Source organism: Brachyhypopomus gauderio, chromosome 1 (assembly GCF_052324685.1).
Source record: "Brachyhypopomus gauderio isolate BG-103 chromosome 1, BGAUD_0.2, whole genome shotgun sequence".
Taxonomy (NCBI): Eukaryota; Metazoa; Chordata; class Actinopteri; order Gymnotiformes; family Hypopomidae; genus Brachyhypopomus; species Brachyhypopomus gauderio.
The window spans coordinates 30,705,125-30,732,440 of NC_135211.1; the positions used below are offsets into that span (position 1 = coordinate 30,705,125).

At 44.2% G+C, this 27,316-nt stretch overlaps 1 protein-coding gene and 1 long non-coding RNA gene across 11 annotated transcripts in view; one reads left to right on the top strand and one right to left on the bottom strand.

The window, feature by feature from the left end:
• grip2b (glutamate receptor interacting protein 2b) overlaps positions 1 to 25,074 on the top strand; it is a 186,448-nt gene extending 161,374 nt beyond the window's left edge. For 8 of the 10 annotated variants that reach the window (XM_077008451.1, XM_077008467.1, XM_077008408.1 and 5 more), the window contains exons 10-24: positions 585 to 725; positions 1,630 to 1,782; positions 2,249 to 2,438; positions 4,973 to 5,118; positions 5,308 to 5,388; positions 7,978 to 8,041; positions 8,447 to 8,592; positions 10,283 to 10,427; positions 11,211 to 11,350; positions 12,486 to 12,668; positions 13,253 to 13,406; positions 14,858 to 14,975; positions 20,244 to 20,471; positions 21,024 to 21,170; positions 21,854 to 25,074. In XM_077008451.1, the coding sequence (XP_076864566.1) occupies positions 585 to 725; positions 1,630 to 1,782; positions 2,249 to 2,438; positions 4,973 to 5,118; positions 5,308 to 5,388; positions 7,978 to 8,041; positions 8,447 to 8,592; positions 10,283 to 10,427; positions 11,211 to 11,350; positions 12,486 to 12,668; positions 13,253 to 13,406; positions 14,858 to 14,975; positions 20,244 to 20,471; positions 21,024 to 21,170; positions 21,854 to 22,066 (2,249 nt within the window). In that variant the 3' untranslated portion in view covers positions 22,067 to 25,074. The remainder of the gene's footprint in view (positions 1 to 584; positions 726 to 1,629; positions 1,783 to 2,248; positions 2,439 to 4,972; positions 5,119 to 5,307; positions 5,389 to 7,977; positions 8,042 to 8,446; positions 8,593 to 10,282; positions 10,428 to 11,210; positions 11,351 to 12,485; positions 12,669 to 13,252; positions 13,407 to 14,857; positions 14,976 to 20,243; positions 20,472 to 21,023; positions 21,171 to 21,853) is intronic. The other 2 variants (XM_077008417.1, XM_077008433.1) reach the window with 2 other exon arrangements.
• On the bottom strand, positions 7,105 to 14,814 carry LOC143516730 (uncharacterized). The gene is made up of 4 exons (XR_013131773.1): positions 12,524 to 14,814; positions 12,267 to 12,298; positions 8,949 to 11,325; positions 7,105 to 8,534 (listed from the first exon to the last, which is right to left on the bottom strand). It is a non-coding gene; the product is annotated as an uncharacterized LOC143516730 (long non-coding RNA).
• Positions 25,075 to 27,316: the final 2,242 nt, after the last annotated feature.

Consider the following 27,316-nt stretch of genomic DNA (forward strand, 5'->3'; position numbering starts at 1 on the left):
ACACACACACACACACACACACAATTTTTCATTCAGCCGCTAGCAGACGGGATTTCATTACCCATTCCAAATGGACTTCCTCATTGTTATGGATGTTCATGCGTTTTCCAGTCCAGTGGTTTAGAACAGAGATGATTGTTCATGTATAACTTAAGCAGACCTCCGGGGCTCCAAACTCTGTGGGGATTATTAACGGTGGGAATATGCACAAAGACACATGATCATACTGTATCATCTCTGCACACAACACTGTACATTTTGTGCAACCTGGGAATTAACCTTTTTATGTGTGGGGCTGTGATTTAAATTGGTGGTTGCATTATGTCATCTAGACCTCAGTGAGACTGGATTTGTCTGGATGGGGAATATTTAACCTTCCAAAAACACTTTATACATTTTAGCATGTCAGCAAATAATGTGTTGTGTTTTGTCACCATAGCAGTTACATAATATGTACAGCATGGATGAGGATCTCAGTAGAGTGCTGAATGAGTGACATTATGGCGTGTGTGTGTGTGTGTGTGTGTGTGTGTGTGTGTGTGTGTGTGTGTGTGTGTGTGTGTGTGTGTGTTGGTTTTTTACAGTGAAAGTCCAGAAGAGTGACCACCCACATTGTTGGGACCCCTGTGTGAACTACTGCCATTCCCAGCACCCCAGCCACTGTAAGAACTCCACGTGGAGTTCCACCTGCAGCAACCCCTCCAGCTCTCAGGACTACTGCAGATGTAACTACCAGCTAACACCTTATTGATCCACAGACTGTACCACTGATGCACAGCAAATCCTTCTGCCACTCATCCCTGCTGAGAATGTACCTGTTCTTCAGCCTAGAGCAGACGTCTCCAGACTCCATCCCGGCAGCCGTGTGCACCGCACAGATAGTTTGTCCGTTTCATGTTCTCCGAGTGTAAAAATCAGCTGAACTAGATGAGGCATTTCTGAGCAGGATGAATCACTGAGTTGTGCAGTGTGGAGAGGTTCCATAATTGCAACAGAGAGTCACAAGTGCAGAGGAACCGTCCTAAACCCACAGTACCAGCTCCGGGTCTCCTATTCTCAGCCAGAATCAATATTCAAATAAAAGTCTGATCCGCTATCTAGAACCAAGGAAAATCTATCCACTATCTAGAACCAAGTTTAGTTTTCCGCACTGGCCACAGTCTGTTTCAATAGGCTGTAGCAAGAAAGAGACACTAACTGTAGACACGCAGGTGTTTATCATGAAATGCTTCTAATAAAGTGGGTGGTGAACATGAATTTTACTGGCAGACATGTCGGGCTTTCTAAGGTGGCTTAAAAAATCCTTTATCTTTGTGTCCTGTGGGAACATTATAGTTAAAAGTAAACATAATTCAGTTTTTGTAACTTTGACTGACTCTTTTGTGTTAGTTTTTAAAGTTCTGGATAACAACATCTCAGAGAAATTGAAAGTAATACGCAGTAGAGAGTAGAGAAGATGGTAGAAAAAAACATGATTTCACTGACAGAGCAAGAATCAGACATGTCTTTTGGAAAAGGTACTGCGATTTGAAGCCCTGTGTGTGTGTGTGTGTGTGTGTGTGTGTGTGTGTGTGTGTGTGTGTGTGTGTGCGTGCGTGCATGGCGGTTTACCTTTATCTCTACCATTAGCTCTAGTTTCTACTAATTTCTCTCCTGGCTCCACGGCGATGTCAGGCATGAGCAGTCAATCGTCCAGCACCCTACCACGGATCAGCCATCCCATGAGTCCTCGCAACTCTCTGCTCAAGAGGAGACAGAGGAAAAAAGATCATAAGAGCTCTTGTAAGTTCTTGTGTGTGTAGGTGTGTGTGGGGCAGCTGTTATATGTGTGAACTCACAGCTCACACACAAACTGTCTAAAAGGCATTCAATCATTGGTGTGTAAATGTTGAAGCTTGAAAGTGAAGGAACGCTTCAGGGTATCTGAAGCGACAGAAGCATCTTTGATGAGACCCGATGTTTCTTTGCACAGTGGACTGTGCAACTACTACTGCTCTCATTTTCACAGCTCTCATCAGCTTTCCATGCATTTATAATTTATGCATATATACCATCCCCTATGGACCTTATAGAACAATTTTAACTGTATTTCCAGTATGCTAATTCAAAGCTATGAGTCAGTGTAAAATGATGATGAAATTAATGCTTATGGTACTAGTGGCAATAATTGTAGCATTTAGCAAACCTGAACTTTCATTGACTTCCCAGATGGTTCAGCATCACTTACCAGAAGTTTCTCCTTTTTCAGCAGTGTCTCTTGCCTCCAGTTCAGTGGGTCCAGGAGGCCAGATAGTGCATACGGAGTCCAGTGAGGTTACCCTAAGAGGAGATCCTCTCAATGGCTTTGGAGTTCAGTTGCAAGGAGGAATATTTGCCACTGAAACCCTCTCCACACCTCCTGTCATCCGCTTCATCGAGCCCGACAGCTCGGCCGAAAAGTGAGTGACAACACACCCGTATCCATTCACACTTTACTTCAGGGGAACTGACGTTGCTGAGTTCCTGAGTTCCGAACTGAACCTTCGATCTAGATGTTTCAAAGCTCAGTTGATCGTAAATCAATCAATCAATCAAATTTTATTTATATAGCGCTTTTTACAACAGTTGTTGTCACAAAGCAGCTTTACAAGTGCCGAGTCCTAGCCCCCAGTGAGCAAGCCAAAGGCGACAGTGGCAAGGAAAAACTCCCTAGTTTTTTTGCATGAGGAAGAAACCTTGAGAGGAACCAAGACTCAGGGGGGGAACCCATCCTCCTCTGGCTGACACCGGACCCAGATGGCGTCGTCGATTTGTCAGTTTGTGTGTTACAGTCTTTAGAATTTGTAGATCTGGATGGTTCTCCCCAGATAAGCAACTAGTACAATAGTGTATAATGCTGCCGCACAATTAACAACTCAGTCATAATTCTAGATATTCTTAGAGGGTTTGTCACGACAACAATCAAATGCCACGTTATTGGGAGACCTAATGTGTTTCGCATGTAGGGATTGTTTGTTTTAAATCAACAGTATATTCATTGGTTATGATGCCAGGACACTGAGACATGTCTAATGTGCAGTGGCGGAACATGTTCTCCTGTGTTCATGGTGCTAATGTTCTCCTGAAGACGTGGGCTGGTTTAAGCAGGATTGATTGGGTGATTCACCTGCAGTCACATTTAGCTCTTTTATGTAAGCTCCTTGTTGCTGCCTTTGATCAGATCACAGAGTGTGGCGATGTAGCTTACAAAGGAGGCTCTTGTAGTCCGCCCCCAGATGCGCACACACACACACACACACACACACACACACACACACGCTTACACACATACACACACACACACACACACACACACACACGCTTACACACATACACACACACACACACACACACACACACACAAATAGGTTTTCTGACTCTGATGAACAACACACACACAAACAGAGCAGAAGCACACACACTATAGTGGCATGTCTATATTACACAGAGCCGGGTGAGTGCCCACACACTCCTTACAGAACTGGGCCCTGTGTCATCACGTCATCTCCCACACTGCACTGCTCTCTCCTCATCACATCACCAGTTCACCCTCCACATCCTGAAGAGTGACTCAGACCCGTTTATTCTCTGGTAATATGAAAATTACACTGAACGCTGCCTTGACATGCGCAGCTGGGGGGGCTGGGGGGTGTATTTGCGCGAGACTCTCTGCCATCTCTGGACTTCACAGAGAATTTATCCAGGCCTTATCAGGCCAAGTGAGAGACGACTCTGCTCCGGAATCTGGGTCAGACCTCCTGGGGAGACTTTCTCCTCATATCAATGCAATTTGAGGTTGGGGTTTGGTCTCTGACAGGACGGCGGAGGCTCTGTGGGGTTTTGTCTCTGAAAGGATGGCGGTGTTGTGTGGCAGGTTTGCGTGTGGCAGACAGAGCGCCAGGCCGGCAGGTTGTGCTTTTTTGGTCTCATTAGGAACAACCAGGACCAGGTTCTCCAAGTTTTCCATTTGTTTTGTTTGTCTTCCTGCTTGTTTACAGTGTGCTGTGGGAAGTCATGCAGGATGTCTGGCTGAGCACCTATGATCTCACACGCAGCTTCTGGAGAAAAAAAACCCACCTCTGTTTTATGTGTTTGGTTTTTTAGTTATGGAGTGATTCATTTCCTTTTCCCAAAGTCACCTAATCATGTGTCCACTGATTTACTGATCCACTGATTTACTGGGGGATGTTGGCTAAGTTTCTTCAAAAACCTTGTTTATTATTGGTATTTTCTTTGCCTTTGTAATTTTACTATTCTCCCTAATGTTGTCTTTGGGTGGATGTCTTTGCATAACAGAACCAACCAGTAGGTCAAATTTGAAATCTCTTTCTTCAAGTGTGTAACTGGGATGACAGGCGTTCCTTGACTGAGTTGACATTTAACGTGAGAAAAGTTTAATTACATCTGAAACGTCCGTAGTGTGTCTGTGTAGCTTACTGTCTTTATTTGCTGTTTTCGACCGACTTTCAAACCTTACGTCTAGAGTCCCCTACCAAATGTGAAAAGCAATCTTCTTATGTTTTAAACCTTGACATCTCTAAAGTCTCTTTTTATAGACCTCTAGATGATTTAGCTCCCAGCGTAGCTTAGATGTTTCTGAGCAATGACCCTGCAGAGAGCTTTACACACCGACTTACTGCTGCAGTAGAACAGGGCTGAAGGACTACAGGTCTGAACTGGTGCCTCTGTTGCTGCCTCTTAAATGTGGTGGCAGAGACCACACAGCACTGGTGCCCCACACCTCCACATCTCAACAAGCCTGACTCATCTGGTTTGATTCACCACTCGTATCTAACCAGCATATGCACAGACAGGGCTACGTTAATAGTTAATAATAAACTAAATGTTGAGCTGAGTGAAGTCTCAGCTGTCCTGGGCATCACCTGGGACCTGTTTCAGGTTCTTTTGTCCAGCTGGTAATTCTCAGTGTCATTCTGAGACACTCTTTTGGCAGGTGTGGTTTGCTGCAGGTTGGGGACCGACTCTTATCCATCAACGGGATTCCCACAGAGGATGGAACCCTCGAGGAGGCCAATCAGCTGCTTCGAGATGCTGCGCTGACCAATAAAGTCACACTTGAGATTGAATTTGATGTAGCAGGTTGGTTAAATCTAAATATGGAATCTATGTAGCTTTTTTTAAAGCAAAAAACCCTGGAAGCAAAAACAATGCATGTGATGGATTCTCTTAAAAAAACTGTGAGATACGAAAAAGATATTTCAGATGTTTTATGTAGTTTCATACAGATCAAGTCTGGCATGTCTTCAAAGCTTTTTTGCTGTTCACCAGAGTCTGTAGTGCCTAGCAGTGGCACTTTCCATGTGAAGCTACCTAGGAAGAGAGGAGTTGAGCTTGGCATCACTATCAGCGGTAAGACCCAGCATCACGTAGCTACTGGAGCATCAGAGTTCCCTCACACTGGGAGGACTCTTACTGTGGCAGCACTGACATGCAGTGGTCAGTGATACATTCTTACAAATCAACCAGTTCATTATATATATATATATATATATATATATATATATATATATATATATAATCAACCAGTTCATTATATATATATATATATATATATATATATATATATATATATATATATATATATATATATATATATAATTTTTTCACTGAAATCTATATATATAATTATATAGATTATAATAAATATATAATATAGATTAATCTATATTAACATGGCTCATATGCGTGCTACCCAAGTAATGACTAAAAGTCAGTTTTTGAGATAGGGTTTCTTAATATGGGGGGGGGGGGGGGGGGGGGGGGGGGGGCGTTAAACCAGGGGCTCATCTCCTGTTTCCAAAATGCATCACAGGGTTTTCCATCCACCGAGTTTTTGCGCAATTTGAAAATGCGCATGAAAAGAGCTGGATGGAAAAAGACCAAAATTTTTAAAAAGCCCCAAATATCGCAAAAAGATTTTTACGCTAGGAAGAGGTGGAAAAGTTAGACTATCGCATTGCCAAAATTCGAAAAAACTGGATGGAAAAGGGTTTTTCGCATAAACGATGACGTATCATGCCTCAAGTCATGTGGTTCTGTACATGATCGCGATGTAAAGATGGCAAATGCATACAAAAACAGTTCTGGAGAGAGCAAAAATTTAGTTTAACTTCTCCATGTATAGAAAAGAAAAAGAAAAAAATGTTTCAAAACCTCAACGTGCAAAAAATGCGTAACTGCCAGATGGACGTAAAACCACTATTGTTTGGCGTCCTCTCACGTGATCTAAAGTTTATTCGCATAACTGTAATGAATGGAAACAAGGCTTAATTCGCATTTTTTCTGCCGAAACTTGGAAATTGCGCATTATTTTTTCGAAAGGTTTGGATGGAAACCCATAAAATGTAGGCTACTCGTGTTCAACGGTTTATTCAGTTAAACATGAATTTGTAAGCCTATACTGTACATTAAAAGGGGTTGATAACATGTTTATTCAGCTAAACATGATATTTGAAATGTAAGCCAACATTTAACTTCACGGACGTAAATTGTAATTACGTAATTTTTTTCAAAGGCCGGTTTTGGTCCTCTGCAGTTTAACGGTTAAAAAGAAATATTTAAATAGCGACGAATCTAGCGCTAGGACCATGCAGGAAACGACCGCTCGTAACACTTTACGTTCCTAAAAATGAATTTTCCATGAAGCAAACCTGGCGACTTCGTGGCTGCATCCATGTAAACACACGAACGATTTGTAATTCACAGGTTTGAAAACTCGTTCTCGCCCCTACTGTGCAATTTGGTTAGGAATACAGCCGAGCTAAACTATCAAGTTGAAAGTCATCATAGTTTGCCCACCCATTTTGACCCAGTTCCCAATCCAACTTTAAGAATAGATTAACGGCGATCATTTTTATATCGCCCGATAAGAGTATCAAATTAACGAACGCCGTTAACGGCCCACCACTAATATATATTTGGAATCTACATATTTTTACATATTTTACTCTATTAATCACTTTTCCTATTTTTCCCCTTTTGGTTTCTGGTGCACTTCATGTGTTGTCTGCATGACTAACACTCACGCCCACCACAAGAGAAAGGAATCCAACACAAGACAATTTAATTGTAAAAATATTTATCTGCATGCCACTTAAACGTTAAACATGCAACAGTCTGGTACACCCTACACACATTCTGACTACAGCCAGGATCCGTGTCATGGAATTATATTGCCATGGGAAATAACTCCTCCTCTGCAGTGATGTTTACATTGAGCTGACTCTCCCAAACTCCCAGGGCCTGGTTGCCAGAGCTTGCTGGACACTCCCCATTTTTGCATCTATTTTTCATCCTTAACATAGGATCAGGACTAAATTCTGCTGAACTGCCCTGATGGTTTAACTTTTCAGTGCAGGGACACATCAGTTTTGGAGCTTATTTAGTATAGATAATCATTTATAATTAGTGGTTTAGCCTTTTTAAATTGAAGTGCCCCATGACTAGAGACCCCTAGCCTGAGCTGAACCTCAGCCAGAGTGTGTGTGTGTGTGTGTGTGTGTGTGTGTGTGTGTGTGTGTGTGTGTGTGTGTGTGTGTGGTACATCCATTGCCCCACAAATTCTCTCCCATTTAGACATGTAGCAATGCAACCCGGCTCTGTCATCTTACCCCAGTGACACCTTTCAGCTTGTCCTTTTCACTGAGCACCTTAAAAGGTGCTTAAAGGAAGTTTTATCTTGTGCAGTTCCATACACAACCATCAGAGGGCGGCCTTGGTTTTCTGTACCTACTTCTTCCCTTGAGGTGAAACACTGGGATCTGCAGCATAGTCAAAGCACATCTATTTTCAGTGCTTCTGGGTTTGACTAATGATGTTGTTATTGTGTTTTCCCCCTAACAAAGTCTAATACAGTTCCAGGTTTTCTCCTAAGATTGTGTGTGTGTGAGGGGGTAGGTGGGAATGTGAAATTGTTGATGCATGTTTTGCCTCCAACAGCCAGTAAAAAGCCAGAAGACCCTCTCATCATATCCGACATAAAGAAAGGAAGCATGGCTCACAGGTGAGGCTACAGGCCCTGAAGCAAAGGTCCACTTATTACAGCTGTTTTCTAAATATGCGATTATTAATACAGCCATTTTCTAAAAATGAGGTTATTAATACAGCTGTTTTCAAAATATGAGGTAATTAATATGGCCGTTTTCTAAATATGAAGTTCTTAACAAGCTTATATTGATGAGGTGACTTGACTTCACTTGTGCATTCCTCTCTGTCACTGAAGAAGCTAAAAAAAAAAGTGTCAAACCATCATATGGTTACTGTGAATGGAAGCAGTTTAATTAACTTTTGAGAATGGGAGAAGTAGATGTGGACTGACTGAGTCTGAATGATTAAAGGTTGATCAGATGCACTGGTCTTGCGGTGTGGTGTGGTGTGTGGTGTGTGTGTGTGTGTGTTCTCTCCACAGAACGGGCACTCTGGAGCCGGGAGACAAGCTGCTGGCGATAGATCACATGCGTCTGGAGGGCTGCTCGATGGAGGACGCCATGCAGATCCTGCAGCAGAGCGAAGACCTGGTGAAACTCAAGATCCGAAAAGACGAAGACAACTCTGGTGTGTGTGTGTGTGTGGTGTGTGTGTGTGTGTGTGTGTGTGTGTGTGTATGCGTGCATGTGGGGTGAGTGTGTGTCGTGTGCACGCCTGCGCGTGTGGGGTGAGTGTGTGTGCGTGTGTGTGTGTGTGTGTGTGTGTGTGTGTGTGTGTGCATTCTCAGGTCAGTTAAAAAGTCACCATCAAGATGCATTCTTCTCTAAACATGTCTAAACTATGTTTTAAATACGTTCTCTTTCTCTGCCTCTGACAAATCAAGGATGTTCTTGGCAGATGATGAATAGCATCACAAATTGCCTTGTTTGCCAGTGCCAGTTAAATCAGGAGGTTATGTCATGTAATTAAGGGAGATGACATACACGTGTCTGAAATCATCCGTCATTCCTCAGAGAGGACAGCCTGGGCAAGTTCAACAAGTCAAAACCTTGAAAATATGCAACAAAGACACTGTTACCTTACAATCAAAGCCAGGACTTCACACACAGACAGAATGGAGGAGGAAGCTCAGGGCTTCAGACTTGCCACATGTTACATCATTGTTGGGTAAAGGAGGAATCGGACAATACATTAAAAAACAATTCAGCCTTTATAGCTTTTGGTTTTTGGGCTTGAACTAAGAGGCCCTGATAACAGGTTAAACATGCCTTTTGGAATACACATTATGCCTCTATCATTATCATATCATTTGGACTGATGTTTCATGTTGAATGTGTGCTTTTTCTAAATGTGGCTCAGTCTGGAATTAGACAGCTGAAGCTTGAAGTCATGCATGTAGGTATCTGCTTTGATTTAAAGGACAATGTGTATGGACCATGTTGAGGCCTTGATGTGGCATGCAGTTCTGGACTCTGCCACCAGGGACAGACAAACTCACTCAGTGTTTTCCATTGCATTATTCACACACATCATTGACAGTTTTAAGAGAACCCTGCTTTAGCTGCAATAGCTGTTAGGCATATTGTCCATTATACCTTATTTATGCAGATGAGTTTGTTGAGAATGCACATAATTCTTAATAGTTTCTTAAATAATCATAGTAATGTGATGACTAGTTATCTGGGTTTCATCATACTGATGTAAAAATGCCTTTTACTTGGGTTTGTTAGGGTTAAGTTGTTTGAGACAAAGGCTCAACCAAAGAGAATTTATATTCTGAGTAAATTCTCATCATTCAGTTAAAATTTAATAATTCATTCCTCATACTATTAGTTGTGGATGTATGCGACCCACTGGATGTAACTTTACATACCAGAGATTCACTCAAAATTATTATTAAAGTTTAACTCATTGATATTTTTACATTTTTATTTAGCTTTTAAATACTCAACTTCACATTTCAAAAAAATTACTTTTACCACAGTACTACATCATCATATTTGCAAATTTGCAATTGCAATGTTATGAGTTGCAGTCCCACTCAGTCCTTAAATAAAAACATGATTGGATGAAGCTTGTTATTGTACCCTGGTGAATATCTCGTAAATGACTAACCTCGGGTCAAATTTGACCTAGCTTGACCTCCCCATCACTCTTTGCAACTTCATGTGGTGCCATGTGTCTATTTAAAGAGCCATAATGGAAAATGTAATAACTGTGTTAGCAGCTAGATCAGCAGCATGAGCACTTGATTGTCGCAGCTCTGGATGTGTGTGAGGACACGAGGCCTGATTCCCCCACACATTCCTGCCTGCAGATGAACAGGAGACGTCCGGCTCCATCATCTACACGGTGGAGCTGAAACGCTACGGCGGCCCCCTGGGCATCACCATCTCGGGCACGGAGGAGCCCTTTGACCCTATTGTCATCTCTGGCCTCACCAAGAGAGGCCTGGCTGAGAGGTGAGGGCCCCACATGGCACAGGCCGCCGGTCCCACTGTTTATCTGCTACACCCGCTATGATTCGCTCCACCCTCCCCAAGCTCATATGGCCACTCTTTACTGAAAGGCACCTAGAGGCCTTTGTCCTCAAGTTTTATAGTCCTACTTATAGCCTCTATAAAGTTCTTATAACGCCACGCAAGGTTCACTTGTGATCTGAGAGTTAAGGACAGTAAACAAGCTAAAGAGATCTAGAGTGACCAAAGAGAGTTACAGTCCTGGAAGATTAAATGTTTATCTGGTTTCCACTGCTGTGCCAGGCAACTCTGGTCTTTACAGCAGGCGTTCTTGAGACCCTGTACATGCTTACGGCTCTCGTGTGTATGCTCCACCTCATCATTACTTTTATGATGGCACATATCAGGTTTCTGTTTTATTGCGATCAGAAAGAGCCCAGCATGTTTTAAGGACTTGCGTGATGTATATTAACTTTGTTTTATAACAAATGCTCTGGATTTCTGGAGCTCACACTCAGTCATTACTGAGTTTAGAAGTTTAATATGTGGTAATGACTTATGTCTTTCTGTTTCCCATGAAACAGTGTGTTGAAGAAATGGCTCTACCTGATGTTTTTAACTTGTGTTCTGCAGGTCTGCCAGCCAAAATCCAAACAAAACATTTATCAGATATACAATGAAATACTGAAGTATTTTCAACATGAATGGACTGCACCTCTTTTCATGAACATACCTACATAATGTATTTAACGTGTGGGTGATGTAGATTTACACATCTGCTCACAGAACCGGGGCTATTCATGTTGGAGATCGAATCCTGGCCATCAACCTGGTCAGTCTGAAAGGCAGACGGCTGAGTGAGGCCATCCAATTACTGCAGACGGCGGGGGAGACAGTCACCCTGAAAATCAAGAAACACTTAGACAGTATGTTTAAATCTACACATTTTTATTATCTCCTTTACAGAGTCTTATTTTCTGTTTGTGGAGCAGCAATTAAAAATTTAAGTTTAAAAATCAGAGAAATGTGTATTGTGTAGAACATAATGAGACTGGCTGTGTTCGAAATAGACTACTACATACTGGATACTGCATACTGGACTCAGTATATACTGGATACTGCATACTGGTCCTCGTAGTAGTATGTAGTACAGTTTCCAGTATGCGACAAAATCAAAGCACACTACGGGGTCACGTGAACGTAGCGTTGCATGATGGGATGCAGTACACCACGAAGACAGCTCTGTTCGTGTACTGGAATATTTTGCGGAAGTAGTAGGTCATCCGGGTATGTTTCGCGTACTGGAAATTTTCATTTTGGTCACAGACTGCATACGACATACTGATTTGGGGCTCGATCAGTATGCCAGTAGTATGTAGTAGACTATTTCGAACACAGCCACTGTCTAACACATTTCAGTGGCCAGGACCTCCAGCTCTGGAGGGTCTTAGGGTGACTGCAGAGGGGACTGAGTTCAGTGGGATAGAGAAATAAATCAATGTTCTTAATATGATGACTATATTCTTAGTCATTGTATAATGATGTACAATAATTATTTTTTACTTTGTTAATAAAATTTGTTGATGAAGATCAGTAAATTAAACATTTTACAGTACAAATATCACTGTAAGCTGTTCTTTAAACCATTGAGCATTTTCATATAATGTCAACATGGTATAGAGTGATTTAATTTCACAGCTTGGAACTTTGGTTTGCATTCAGTAGTATTAATGTCTTGTAGCAAGGATAAAGATGAAAGCCTGAGTGTGTTTACATGGTCACATCTTTCTTCTTCTGCCTGTTAGTGTATATATTGCAGTTTAATTTGTGTGGGAGATGTACCTTTGAATGTAAAATCTGCCAAATCTCCATTCCTAACAAGTAAAAAGATGGCACATCAAATGTCGTAGTCAGCTGAGATACAGTGTCTGTATGTTGTTTCAGATACCATAATGATACTGTATGTTATTTCTTAAAACAAATGTAAGGCTCTGTGTAGAAGCTTATCAAGGAATCTTTAGCTGATTAACACGTCCCCATAAAATCGTTTTTTCACCCTAGTGGAGGAGAAGAAGAAAAACAATGATTTCGATAATGACCTCAGCGACAATGAAGATTCGGAGATGACGGACTCGCAGAAGACCAGTAAGCTGTCTGAGGTCTTCTCCACCACCGTCCCCAGCGTGGACTCGGCCATGGAGTCCTGGGACGGCTCCGGCACCGATGCTGGATATGGTAGTCAAGGTGACCGCATGGGGTTGGAACCGCTTTGGTGGTTCAGCACTGAGAACAGTGTGGGCCTGTTGGGAGGGTCTAAAGACACGGGAGCATTTACGGGGTGAAAGAAGATGAAACAGTGTGAGTAAAATAATGTGCTTTTGAAACACTGAAGCGTGTAAATCTATCCCCCAAAATCAAATTCTGAACATTTACAATTAACATAATAGGTCTCTGTTAACATTCTCAATTTTATACATTAAAGCTGCATTTTCACAATCAGTTTTTTGTTGTGTTTTTAACATTGTGGAGAAATTGTAAAATGAACACACACACACACACACACGTACACTCGAGCCACTCAAATCAATCTTTCTTTCAATCAATCATCTTTCTTTCCATTCATACAAACCATAGTCGTTATGTGCACCACTCATAGCCATAAAATGTGACATTTCTGTTTCAGAGCCCAGGCACAAACACACACCCTCACACACACACATACACACACTCACTCACACACACACACTCACACACACACACACACACACACACACACACACACACACACACACACCTCATGCCTGTTTAATGTTCCACTCCCCCAATAGGGCCCTCTGTTCAGCAGGCAACGGGCATTGCCTTCCATGTGCACGAGTGGCGCAGTGCCCAACCGCACACCAGCTCGCCTCCACCCACCCGCCGAAGGAACTACGCCTTCAGTGATGGAGGCTTCAGCGAGGACGACTGGGACAAACCCGCAGGGTGAGCACCCCCACCCAGCCGAGCCAACGCTCCTTCCTTACAGTGCCAAGACAACTTAGTTCCCATGGCAACTTCCAACAGTGATGAACAGCAGTTTGGAATGGAGGCTTCGGTGACAGTACAACAAATTAAAAAGTGTGTTCACTTATTAGAAGGAGCTGTGAGTCTAGCTGAGCTGCATGTAACTAAGATACTACCGGTCTTTGCTGCGTTGGAGAAGTGGCTGTGGATTAAGCTAGCACCTCCTAATGCCTCCACCCCTCCTAATCCTGGTGCCAAAGAAAAGACACAATCACATCAGAAGATGAGTAGGTGCAGCAGGCCGTAGGTGCTGCGTGAATCTCTCTAGCTGCGTGTGGCACGCTAGCTGTTGTGCGTATATTGTGAGCACGAACACGCAGGTTCTAACACATACACACCTTATGTGAGCCAATGATTAACACATTTAATCTCTACAAGAGCAAAGTTCACATCACTCTTTCTCTCTCTACCCTGTTCTCGCTCTTCTCACCCAACACTCCCACACACACACACACACACACACACACACACACTTCTCTACTTTTACCATAACACCAGGCACTTGTCAAACCGCGGTTGTTGGTTGAAGGTGCGGTGTGGGCTAACAAAGCGCTCACATGACCGTTACGTGTCAGATTCATGCTCATGCTGCACCTCTGACTTGCACGTGGTGTTTGTTTTTTCACCTCCATGACAGCTGTTGTGGGTGGAGGGGTGAGCGTGGTTTCACGGCTCCGTCTGCGAAGGACAGGTCAGCTCCGCACTTTTGGTGACAATTGGCTGGTTGCTGTTTCTTGATTGGATGTTTGTCCTAGCAGAATTAGTTTGTGAACAACAAATATCCAGCTGGTTTCCCAGCTGAGTCCGTCAACATGTCGTGCCATTCAGAACACAAACCCTCCTGCTTCTCACTTTCAAAGCTGTATTTTGTAGTGACATTGTTTAGTCTTTGTTCAAATTAATTCTGCAGAGCTGAAATATAACCAGTGACCAGTAATAAATATGACAGCATTCTCTCTAGTTTTCTACTAGGTATATACACATTGCGTGTGACAGGTCCTGGTTAACAGGTCGGAGGTCGCAGTGGGTAGAAAATGACTCTGCTTCTTTTGACCTCTCATGACCTTCTACTGCTTTCCGTCTTCCATTTCTCCCTCCTTTCTGTTTCTTTTTTAACATGCAGACCTGTTTAGAAGCCTGCTGAAAACATCAAGACCTTCTAAATATGATCCCCATACAAGAGTCTGAATTGATATTTCCTAACGTAGACCGCAACGTTATTACAAAAGAGAGATTGTTCTCACGGGCTGTACAGCACTGTGTCTGCTCTCTGGCCCTGCCAGCCATGCCCACAGTGGTGCCAGGGATCCCATAGGCCCGGCCAGGCCCGACCCGTCTTTAACGTGTTCCAGTCCCCTTTTCTGCTGCAGATATGCCGGACAGATGCACGCAGACGGCCTCATTCTGGATCACGAGGACAGCTTCTGGTGCCAAGCTCTGGAGGACCTGGAGACGTGTGGCCAGTCCGAGCTCCTCCGGGAGATCGAGGTAAACTGTGGAGGGCTGAGCTCATCCCTAAAGAACTCACACTCGCTTGCCCGTCCAAGACATTCGTGGCGCCAGCCGTGCAGAATGAGGGAATGTTGTTCCTCTGAAGGGTGACACAAGAGTTATAAAAGGATTGGCTCATCTCATATAAAGGAAATGATGTGTTGTGGGATACACATTAAGTGAAGAGGCTCCCTCAGAATGCACCATGCTCAGATATCATAGCAAATCCTCCTCTTTCTATGAATGTAGAAACAGAATAACTTTATACTGTGATGCCACTTTAACAGGTACCCCTATCATGTACACCTACCTTGCACTAAAGAGGCTGCTATATATTGTAAATTGTAAAGTACAGCAGCACTGCTATTGGACTTCTGCTGATGTCTACCGACACCACACCAGTTCCGTGACCTGTGTGTTGTGTCAACTTCAGATGGCCTCTGTCATAAGTTACCTGTTTTTGACCAAACAGCAGGTGTTAGCTAGATGCATATAATACACATTTGAATTCAAATACACTTGTAGGCACTGTTTATGTTAATGCACATATGAATACAAAATAAACATATACATATTTATATACATTCACAAATTCAAACGTCACCTGTGCTTTATGAGGAAAAAAATAGGCAGGTTGAACACTAGATTTTTAGTTCAGTTACCTATAACAGTGTAGTACTGTTATATAAGTGTGTGTGTGTGTGTGTGTGTGTGTGTGTGTGTGTGTGTGTGTGTGTGTGTGTGTGTGTGTGTGTGTGTGTGTGTGTGTGTGTGTGTGTGTGTGTGTGTGTGGGAAACGTGCACATCTGATAGATCTGATATCTGAAAGCCTGCTTCTGAATTCACATGCAAATGTGTATTTTTGAAATACGTGACGGGCAGGGGTGAGCAACTAAAAGGAAGCGATCACGCCAAGTCTCAGGGAAAAAGGATGGTTTAATAGAAAGTGTGCAAACCTAAAACCCGTGCAATATCTCAAAATTAAGGATATAATGACCAGCGGTCAACTGGTACAAAGACAAGACATATATAGGCAAACAAACGACCCTCAGGTGAGACGGATCACGGGCTCCGCCCACCTGAGGGACGCACATGACGTCACCAGACAACAACAACAACAACAGCCGCTGTGGACGGAGGCGGCCGGTAGGGGGCCGCCTCACCGTGACAGACCCCCCCACCAAGCCGCACTCCCCTCCACTGGGTGTGTGGCACACAGCGGCTGCACACAAAACACGAAGGGGCAGGAAGGCAGAGACCAGCAGGAACACACCTCCTGCCGTCCGGGAGCTGGAACATAAAACACACAACATTAAACAGCTCTCCTCCCCGGGCGGGACCCTGGACCGACCGGGCCGTTAACACCACAAAACCACGCCCCGGTCGGTCACAGGGCCCTCACGCCCTAACTGGCGTTTAGCCAGAGAGCCCCAAGGGTGTGAGGACGAGGAGCTACGACGTTTGTCGTCCTTAGTGTGTGTGTGGGTGCAGGTTACCTCCCCGAGGCGTGGCTACTTCTCCTCCTGGACCTACCTCCTCCCAGAGCTGACCCCGGCCCTTGGCTAGGGGTCACCCCAGCCTCCTGGGGAGCCAACCCCTCCCGGGGCCCCTCATCGCACGGTGGACTCCTCCACCCAACCCAGGAGCGCCAGAGACCGAGGCCCAGAGCACCCCCGACGCGGGCTAGGGAGCAGCCCCAAGGGCCTCCTGGTCACCCCGGGCAGGAGGGAGGATCTCCATCTCCAGCAGGAGCTTCTCAGACCGGAGCCCCATGGTCCCCAAACATCCGGGGGCCCCATCCCTCTAGGGAGGGGCTCTTCCTGACCAGGCTCCGGTCACCCCACAACACAAGGGGGCTCCTGCCAGGTGGAGACCCCCACAAAGTCCAGGAACACCACAACACCGCCAAGGGGAAGCACCTGCACAGAAACACACACACACACACACACACACACACACACCAACATAAACACAAACTCGCCTCAGACGCCCTCCGTGCCATACCCAGTGACACGGGACCACAGCTGGTCCCTCCCCAAACACACATTTAAGGGGAGGAGCATGCGTGGAATTACATGTAACAGTTGACAACACGCTAGGACAAAACACACACGCAAATACTAGACAAACAAAAAACGGTGTACAAACAGACAGACGGAACCCATCACATGCGCGCTCTGCTTACACAAACACACAGTGACGCGCGCCGCTCAGAGCCGCAGTCGCTCCCCACATTAAACACACGACACACGGGGAGCGAGGCGACAGTGACGAGCGGCAACCGCGTCACACATAAAACATTCAACATAGAACATAACGAGCACGCACACTGGTCCACACGTCCGTCGACAGTGGCGCAAAAAGGGGGTATGCAGCGTATGCGACGCATAGGGGCGCTGCACTAGAGGGGGCGCCAAATTGATGCCAGAAAATTTTTTGCCGAGTTGGTGGGGGGTGGAGTGTGGGGGGCGCCGATAGTATGTTTGCATACTCCTCAGAAAGTATGTAGTTGCAACCCTGTCTGTCGACATGTACACACATTCATAACACACACGAGAGTCTACCCAGGCAGACACCCTGGTCCTCGCCGTGCCACACACACACAAGCGCACGGCAGAACTCTCGCAACATACAACGGACACGAAGAGCTGTCTCAGGGCAGACTGCCCTGGTCCTCGCCGTGCTACACACACACACACACACAAAACACAAAAGCACGGCGGAGCTCTTCAAACAAAACACCACGCAGACAAACACTTACCACGAGACATGACCACGAACGAAGGAGAAAGAAAAAGAGACTCGGCGGCTTCCGAAGGGTGGCTGGTCATTCTGTGACGGGCAGGGGTGAGCAACTAAAAGGAAGCGATCACGCCAAGTCTCAGGGAAAAAGGATGGTTTAATAGAAAGTGTGCAAACCTAAAACCCGTGCAATATCTCCAAATTAAGGACATAATGACCAGCGGTCAACTGGTACAAAGACAAGACATATATAGGCAAACAAACGATCCTCAGGTGAGACGGATCACGGGCTCTGCCCACCTGAGGGACGCACATGACGTCACCAGACAACAACAACAACAGCCGCTGTGGACGGAGGCGGCCGGTAGGGGGCCGCCTCACCGTGACAAAATGTAAATGAAATGTGCATGAAATGTGAAATGTTTTTTTGACTTAATGTTATTGATTGCTCATTGCTACAAACCGTTCAGCTCAATATTCAAACACAGCTGAATCAGGATAGTATATTATACTGTTTTGCCATTAATTTAAGCCATGTGATTGTCATTTGGTAATGTTGCGGTCAAGTCAGTTTCAGATCATTTGGTCTCAAGTTCAGGTTCAGTTCACATGGAACATAGATAAACATTGAATATATTTTATAAAAGAGAGTCTTAGATTTACTGTAATACTTTTTTTATTTGAAAAGACATGGGATTCATAGTTGGCTCAACTTTAATGTAGAAGAAATAATTAGTTACTTAGCAATATTGTCAGTTTAGACAATGGCACAACATGTAATACTCAGTCCACATGTTCTTAATCACATCACAAGTCTCATAAGTCAAAGCTGAGACTCAAGAAAGACGTGACTAAGTGAGTCTGAACTACTGAGCAGGTGTGCTGCTAGTAATCTGGTGATCTTAGAGGGTGCTAATAGTTTGATTTAAATATATTTCTATGCAATTAAATGTGAATAATTCTTGAACCTGTTTAACAGTGCATTTCTGCCAAACAATTGCCTAAAAAGTTTTATTATCTATGTTACCTATATTTGGTTCAATTAACATGACATAAAGTAGATCCTGTATGATTAAGATGTATCTGGTGATATGTATGCCAGAGGTACATCAGTAGTGTCAGCCTTCCAAAGACAGCTCAGTGTTAACTTCAACTTACAATAGAACCTTTGAAACAAACAATGAAGTAAAACCCCGAAACAGAAGCTCATCTGACCTGAATGTGTTGATGCTGAGAGCTCTGGAGACGTTTAATCACAAAATCAAACCTTCTGCCTCTTAGGGAGTTTCTCCTTACCACTGTCGCCCCTGGTTTGCTCATTAGGGATCTGGCCCCATATGATTGTAAAGCTGCTTTGTGACAACATGTGTTGTAAAAAGCACAATATAAATAAATTTGACTTTGACTGCCTGGCTCACACTGGTATAATATACAGTAGGATATGCTATTTTTTATTGAACAGCATGAACACAAACTACACCTTAATGTGGTGCTGTGGTACTTGTTTTTCTGCTGGGAATTGGTAAGTTACTAAATGCCTCTTATGCACTAAATGCCTGTATACTGCAGAAGTGGAAAACATTTCAGTTTTGTGTTGACTAGCTTAATGAGCAGCATTACCACCTCCGTGATGAAGGGTATCGCTCAGTTATAGGAATACAGTAGATATGACTGTAAGCCAGACCAAATGCACTAAATGGATTCTTACAACTCACTGGATCTCCAAACATGACGCAGCAAAACTGCGCATACAATACCTCAGTTCAGCTTCCCGACTCTCCCCATCCCCCCATATGTGGCCTAAACTGACCCCAGATCAGTGTTTGTCCTTTCCCTACATACTAATGACCTCTCGGACAGACTGTTCCACTACGTTCTGTTATCAAACTTTATTAATAACATTGTTGTTTTCTTTGGCAGAGCTGAGACTAGAGCTCACGTGATTGGACAAGCACATGGCCGGGTCACTGAACCCCTCTTGTGCGCTTATATAGCCAACACTAGCATGTAGCAGTCGTGTCTGTAAGTGGGATGTTTTTCATGTAAGCAGAAGACCGTAATAGCATTCACGTTCAGGCAAGCTTGACAACCAGATAAGAGCCCATATACACCACATGCCAGTTGAGCATTGCCAGTTATGTTACAGTACATTTTCTAAAGGTTATGGTTTGGAACACCAGAAATAGTTTAGAAAGAAAGCTGGAAGTCTAGCCTGTCAGAATGCCCATTATCAACATATCGGTTAACAAAGTGGACAAAGCTGTGCAGGCGCAGTTAGTAGACCTGTCGGGAATGTACGCAGAAAAGACTTTAAATTGAGCTCTTCAGAATCTAATAAATTCAGGATGCATAGGTCGCAGGCATACATGTGGTTCTTTGGCAATTGACAGAAAACTCATTTGCACGCATCCAGACCCACATGAGGGGCTCCTCGATGTTCTTCGATGCTCCTCGTTGGGACGCACAGATTTCATCGCCCAGCACATGTTGTTTTCTAAACGGCGCCCCTATCCTGTGGTACAGGCCTCCATAATGACGGGCAGTGCTCTGAGTTTGGGCGTGGAGGGAGGCAGGTCCCATGGTGAAGCCGTCGGCCCGCCCAGCGCCAGCCCACTGAGGAGGGGTGGGCGCTTGTTCGACGAACCCAAGAACAGGGGCACGCTGCGCATGTCGGAGAGGACATGGGAGTCGCGGCGGATCAAGGAGGACATGCAGGAGATCCTGTCACCCACCCCGCTGGAGCTGCACAAGGTCAGTCGAGGCTCTCCTGCGTGACTCCCAGCCTGCACACAGGACTCCCGGCCTGCATGCGGGAATATTCGAGAATGCGGCTCACAGTCGAATCTGTGGTCTTGGATCCAATTATAATATACGCGAGTGGAGTGAAGTCATAATATGTGTCGCACCCTCTACTGTAGTGGTTGACTGCAGTTTTTAACACAGCTGACACCCATGTAAGTGAACAGAGCACAACTGTAACTATCATTTACATCCACCCAGTGTTTGGTGTTCTTCACTTTCCCTTTATGTTAGTATCGTCCCCCATTTTTGGTTAAATGGGAACTTTATAACAGCATCATGGGATTCTGCAGAGACATCATCTTCATCCCTTCACCTTCACCTGCATATGTTCATAACTGACTGGAAACGACCTGATTGTTAATATGTGTAATATGTCTTTTAGGTGTATACACAAGTAGTTTATGAACAACCGGTATTTTAACCATATTGTGATCTCTAGTCATGAGGGCCAGAGCACTTTCTGGCGTAGTTTAGTCTTCCTTAGTCTTTCGTCTTCCTTAGGTGACCGTAATAAAAGACCCAGAGAGGGACGACTTTGGCTTCAGCGTGTCGGACGGGTTCCTGGAGAAAGGCGTGTATGTGAACATGATCCGGCCTGAGGGCCCTGCGGAGCGTGCAGGCCTGAGACCGTACGACAGGATCCTCCAGGTGCCAGCGCCGCCACTTGACCCTTGACCTGACCCTTGACCTCTGCCCTTCCCGCTCAGCCCACAGAGCTATCTGTGGACATTAGAAATAATGAAAGGTTCTTTTTTCTTACTGTAGCCACCATTGAAAGCACTTTCTTTTCAGAGTCTAAACTCCTACTAGTCACTTAGAAACACCCATCACATCTCTACAGTCTCGGGCCATTGGACTACATTGGACTAGTAATAGAGTTGTGTTTTGATTACTGTAGGGGATCATGAACATATCCTGTGCCCTCTGCCCTGTGTTTGAGGGCCTGTGTTGACTGTGTCATCTCAGTATACCTTCACCTGTTTTCACATGCACAGTTGAAGAGGTTCAGATTGGGCCTCGGTGACTTTTAATGAAGCCAGAAAAATAGCTACAAATACACTCAGTAAAATCTGCTCCATGGCAGACATGCAGCCAACACTAATATTTTTTTCGCAGTTTAATTCCTTGTGTTCAGCAGACTGCAGGCCCAGCTTTGGCATACGTAGTATATTACAAAACTGACATTTATTCCCAGAATCCTCTGATCTGATCTTTTTTTTTAATCAGCTGCAGTTTTAGTCAGTGGTGGCGGTTCATGTGCGGCGGTACCTACAGTGATGTTTACTCCCAACAAGGACATTGTGTTATGAGGATGACTGTCACCTCCCCAGGTCAATCATGTGCGGACGCGGGACTTCGACTGCTGCTTGGCTGTGCCGCTCCTGACCGAAGCCGGGGACAAACTGGAGCTAGTTGTTAGCAGGAGCCCGTTAGCCCAGCCCAGCGCTGGGCAGCCAGGTGTGGGTCAGCCCCGTGACTGCCACCCTCTCTCCACCCCTCTCACACACGCTCGTGAACACGTGACCACCACGATGGACTTGTGACGGTACACACACGCACGGCAGGAACAGCCCCGCCCCTCTTGGAGCTCCCCGACATCTCCCACCGCGGAACGATGTGTGATCAACACATACAAACAAGGCTTCTGTTTTCAGTAAAACATAAGCCGGGACTTGAGCCAGCGTCCTCAGAGGACGGAGGACTTTGATGACTGGAAAACAATACGACAAGTGTGAAAAAGGAACCTGACCTAGGCTGACACTTTTTTACAGAAATAGCAGCTGTTGTTCAGCCCTGTAAACCAAGACAACACAACCTGGGCGAAGATCCCTTTTTTAATTTATTTGTTTTTTTTTACCTCATTGTGAAAGGTGTTTACATTTGTTTGCCTTTTTGTTTAGGTCTGTTCCCTTTTCGAAAAGAGAACAAAGAATCTATGATGTTTCATTCAACACTGTATTTTTCCACTCAGATGGGAAAGAATTAAAAAATTGTTGGGTAATGCCCAGTATAACCCAACCCTAAAATTGGCTCTGGCACACACATGCTTAGTCACAAACACTCTCCAATTCTCACACACACACACACACACACACACACACACACACACACACACACACACACACACACACACACACACACACACACACACACACACAGTCTTGTTTACTATCCTTGTAGGGACCTTCCACTGACAGTGATTACTGTAGCTTGGCTCTGTCATTTGGCTTTTAGTTTTTCAAATTGAGAACTAATTTTAGTTTTTAAAAAAGTACCAATGGGGACCACAGGGGAGGTCCCAACAAGGTCAAAAATGTCACATGTTGTTACCCTTGTCAGGACATTTAGTTGTACACACACACACACATACACAGGACAATAGGGTAGACGAGAACAATGCACAAGACTGCCTGCTGTGTTCAGATGCTCAGGCAAATACTAAAAGTAACAAAGTTGCTGTTTGATTTCTCAACAAAGACCTCAGAAGCTTCCGTGTCCCCGTAACGCAGTCAGAGTTCTGATTCCTTTACTTGTTGGAGGGGGTCTGGCACTGCCAGAGGACGGAACAGACGCGGCTCTCTTTGGTTCGGCTCTTAATGCACTTGCTTTGCTTGTGTTCTCGTTTTACGTAGCCTCATGTGCATGATGACATGACAGAGAAATAAGACCCTGAAGCTCACACACACACACACATGCACAAACTCCTAGGTTTGACACTACGGTTCTTGGATGGGCTTTTGCAGGGCATGTTGGGCCACCTTTCTCCCCCAACACTGAACCTCTGCACTCCGTCTCCGTGTCCCCATCACTCCCCACGCGCTTACCGCCCCCAAGGACACATTTCTCCCCTTACAGTGGGCTTTGCACCCAATCAATCGTTTGGCTGCTGAAGCTCGCCAAATATTGCAAATGTTTCCATTGGGGTCTATTTTCGTCTCAACTTCCTGAAAAGCCTGTGTAACGCTAGCAGGGAGATCAGGGCTGGCTTTAGTTCAGGGCTGGCTCTAGATCAGGGCTGAACCTAGATCAGGGCTGACCTTAGATCAGGGCTGACCCTTATTAAACTGTGGAGTGCAGTGACCACAACTTGCAAACATATTCTTGTAATACAGCCTTCATTTCCAGCCTGGGAATTAAATAGACATTGATATGATAATTAATAAAGTGCAAAGCATATCAGTGCTTAAACGTACCCTTTATCAGTCTGTTTGTGTCCTGGAGATATGGTTAGTATGGAGTATTAGGAAATGTATGAAATCTTATGAAAGATTACTCATTGATAGACATGGTCGATGGAGATTTCCTATCTAAGGGCGTTCATTTGTAGGACGTGGCACTGCCCCCACTGAAGCTCATGAAGCTCATGATCTCCCAAACTGGGGGTCGACTACCAGAGGCTGGCGGTGTGGCCCGGCTCACCCAGCAAGCCACAGTACAGCCAGACTAACCCTAACCAGTACTAACCCTAACCCTAGCCCTAACCCTCTCTTGCTCCTTCTGCTTTTGTTGTTTTTTTTGTTTTTCCATTGTTGTTTTTTTTTTCCACCAGGATGAAAGAGCCCTGCTTATTGGCCAGTGCTCTTGGGCCCCGCCCTCCCTGCCAGACAGCCTCTCTGAGCGCCTTTTGGGCCCTGCGCCTGCCACTTTTGTTCCACAATCATCTGTGGATTAGGTGGATTTTATTTCTTTGCCCCGTGGTCTTAAACCCCGTGTTGGAAAGCACAAGCAAGGTCTATTTGTAATAAAACAGAAACTTCTTGTTCTAGCAGCCTTTGGGTACCTCAGAGCAGAATAGTCTACAGCTCTGTTCAGCTGACGCAGGGCGAGTCTCCCCAAAGCTCCCTCCTAAAGTTTGTTTGTTGTTTATTTGTTTTCTTCTTTCATTTCCCCTTTAAATTAGTTCTTTTCTTATGTATCTGTATCTTTCATGGGGTGCTAGTACTCACCAGAACAAAATCAAGACCAGTGACTTTGGTTCGTCTTTTTTGTATGTAAAGTTCTTTGAAGTGAGCAGGGTTCCACCTACATGTTGGTTCTAGAGGCGCCTCGTGTCAAAAGTCCAGTTTGTGTTTTGCTAAGACTGAGACTGTCCAGAGATAAACAGTGGACAAGGTTTTTAGCTTTTCTCTCTTCTCATGACAGTATTCATTGTAAGTATTGTAAGTGTGAAGTACAAAACATAATGACAAAAAACACAACACTATAAAAGAAAAGTTTTTATAGATGCAATATCCAAGCCCAGATAGGGCTTTGAGTTTTACAAAAGCTTTATGAAGCTCTAATTGTGTTCATCCCTATGCATTTTGATTATGAAATAATGTATGCATTGATATTGTGTATTTTTAAAGTGTGTAATATTAAAGTTCTATTCTCTGTATGGTATTTTTATACGACACTCTCACCTCATGGTTTCTCTGACTGTAATCTACAGTGAACAAGAGCTGAAGATTCTGTTGATTTTGCTTTGTTTGCACACATACATTTATATGCCATGTCAATCAAAGACACCCTTTTATAAAGGAAAGAAATACGAATAAAGGAGAAAAATGTATTGATGGGTTATTTTGTCTTTGTAACCTCAACTTTTGTATCATAAAGTGCAAAAGCTGTTCACTGATTATAATAGATGGAAAATATCTGAATACTTTTAATCAGAGCCCATGTTTGTGTACCATTTGTAGTGTTACAGCAGCATAGTTATGCATACTTTTCAACTCTTAGTTTGGGTCATTTTGGGAAATTGTTCTGTACTTTAACTCAAATCTGTACAGTAAGTGTCCAAAATCTGAAACCTGACTGCAGTTTGATTCCACTGGCATATTCCTGTTTTACCTCTCGTGCTTTAAATCCTACAGAAACACTCAGATGAGTGCAGCTGTTTTGTAGCACACCAAGATGTCAGTCATCGTAGCCACATCCTCTATGTGTAAAACAGACACACACGTCTGGGAAACAACGGGGATCTGTGTGGTGGTGAGCAGCCTGTGTAAACAAAGTCACATTTCGGTCCTAATCAAGGGCACATTGTCCACCACAGGAGAAAAACCAACTTCAGAGGTTTGTGTGTTATGTTCAGTAAATCCTATGAGCTGGATCGCTTGTTAGACAACCGTTCCGTAGACATTGCTAAAAACGAAACATTGGAAACAGAGGATTGCGTTAAGAATCCAGAGGATTGCATTAAGAAGTTACATAAACTTATAGTGTATTGGTGTATTGGTTACATCTACTCACTAGGCAGTTAACTATTTCTCTTGCTAAGGATATCTAATCTGTATATAAATTTCCACAGTGTGACATGTAATGGGAAACATTACAATCACAAGAGGAACTAAACAATACAGTGGTTTTTAAAGGAATCAGGTTATCTTTTTTGTGGTTTTGAATGTGGCTTATGCACCAACTATGGACATGTCTGCTGGTGGCTGAATGAACCAAGCTCTCATATGGGGGTAAGACACTGGATTTCTGCTAAAGTTTAAGTTCACAAGGAGTCCCAATGTGCATTTAACAGACCAAAACTTTGCAGCAGATATTCCTCTACCATACTCACCCATGTGTCTTCCTGTCCACATATTGTGTTTTCATCTTTCATCATCTTGAGCTTAAGAGATGGACAAAGTCTAAGACAGAGACAGAGTCTGCTTATATTTCATTTTCCACTGGTCTAGGACTCTGCTCTTTGGACCTGACTGCATGTGTGTGAGCTGATGTGATCGCATTGTCCCTGCTACCTCATGTCTGTCAACGTCCCCTGACCTCTCCACATGTGCATGAGCCAAACCAGGCAGCGTGCAAGGTGTGGTCATTCTCCGCATCACATGCGTGCCACACCTGAACAATTCCCATCAGCTGTGTATTCATCACGTGTGACGCACTGGAGAGTGCTGCAAATAAACCTGGGAAACCATCGGCCACACTTGAAAGATAGTCAATACGCAGTTGCATCATCTGTATGATTCATTGTTGAGAACAACTGTCCATGTGTTCTCCCTGATCATAATCCTGATTCCTGTTTATAAGTGTATTATCTTTAGGTGTTTTAGGTGTGTAGGTGGGAAAGAAAGCAAGAATGCCGAGGGGTGAGATCTGTGTTGTGGTTTACTTGCAGCAAAGTTTTGATGACTATATATGATTACAACACTGAAATCAGCCCAAGCAGAGAAATGCATAAGATAACAAGTGGGGGGGGGGGGGGGGGGGGGGGGGGGGGGGTGAGTGGAAAAATACTGTGCTTCCAAAACAGGAAAAGGCACTTCCTCAATTTTACCTCAGATTCACATGAAGAGGGAAAACGTGTACACTGGCAGGACTAATGCTATTCCTGTCTGCCAACCGAAAAACGGACATTAAAGTCAAATTATCAACAAAGGGAAAATATTTTTACTGCATACTTCTCAGATCCAGACTGGCCAGAAACATTTGGCTGACTGCGATGTCAAAACTCCAAAGAGAGAAGCTTCCAGAAGAATGACAGGACTGTCTTTCCTCACCAGAGGCGTCGACCGGCACCAGATGTGCCAAACGCAGGAATCAGCTGGCAAAGAACATTATTGCTGCTTATTTTACTTTTGCTGGTATCTTTATGTTGTTCAAATCAATTCAATCACTCATCTTTAATAACCATTGACCCTGGCAGAAATACCTGAATCGTCCACAACTGACAAAAGAACTTGTCTTAGAAACCTGTAATGAAATCCATGAGCTCTAGAAAAATTTTGTCCATCTATCCATAAAAATGAAATTTTCTGTAAACACAGGTAATGTTAAAACGTCATTGCTTTGGTCAGATA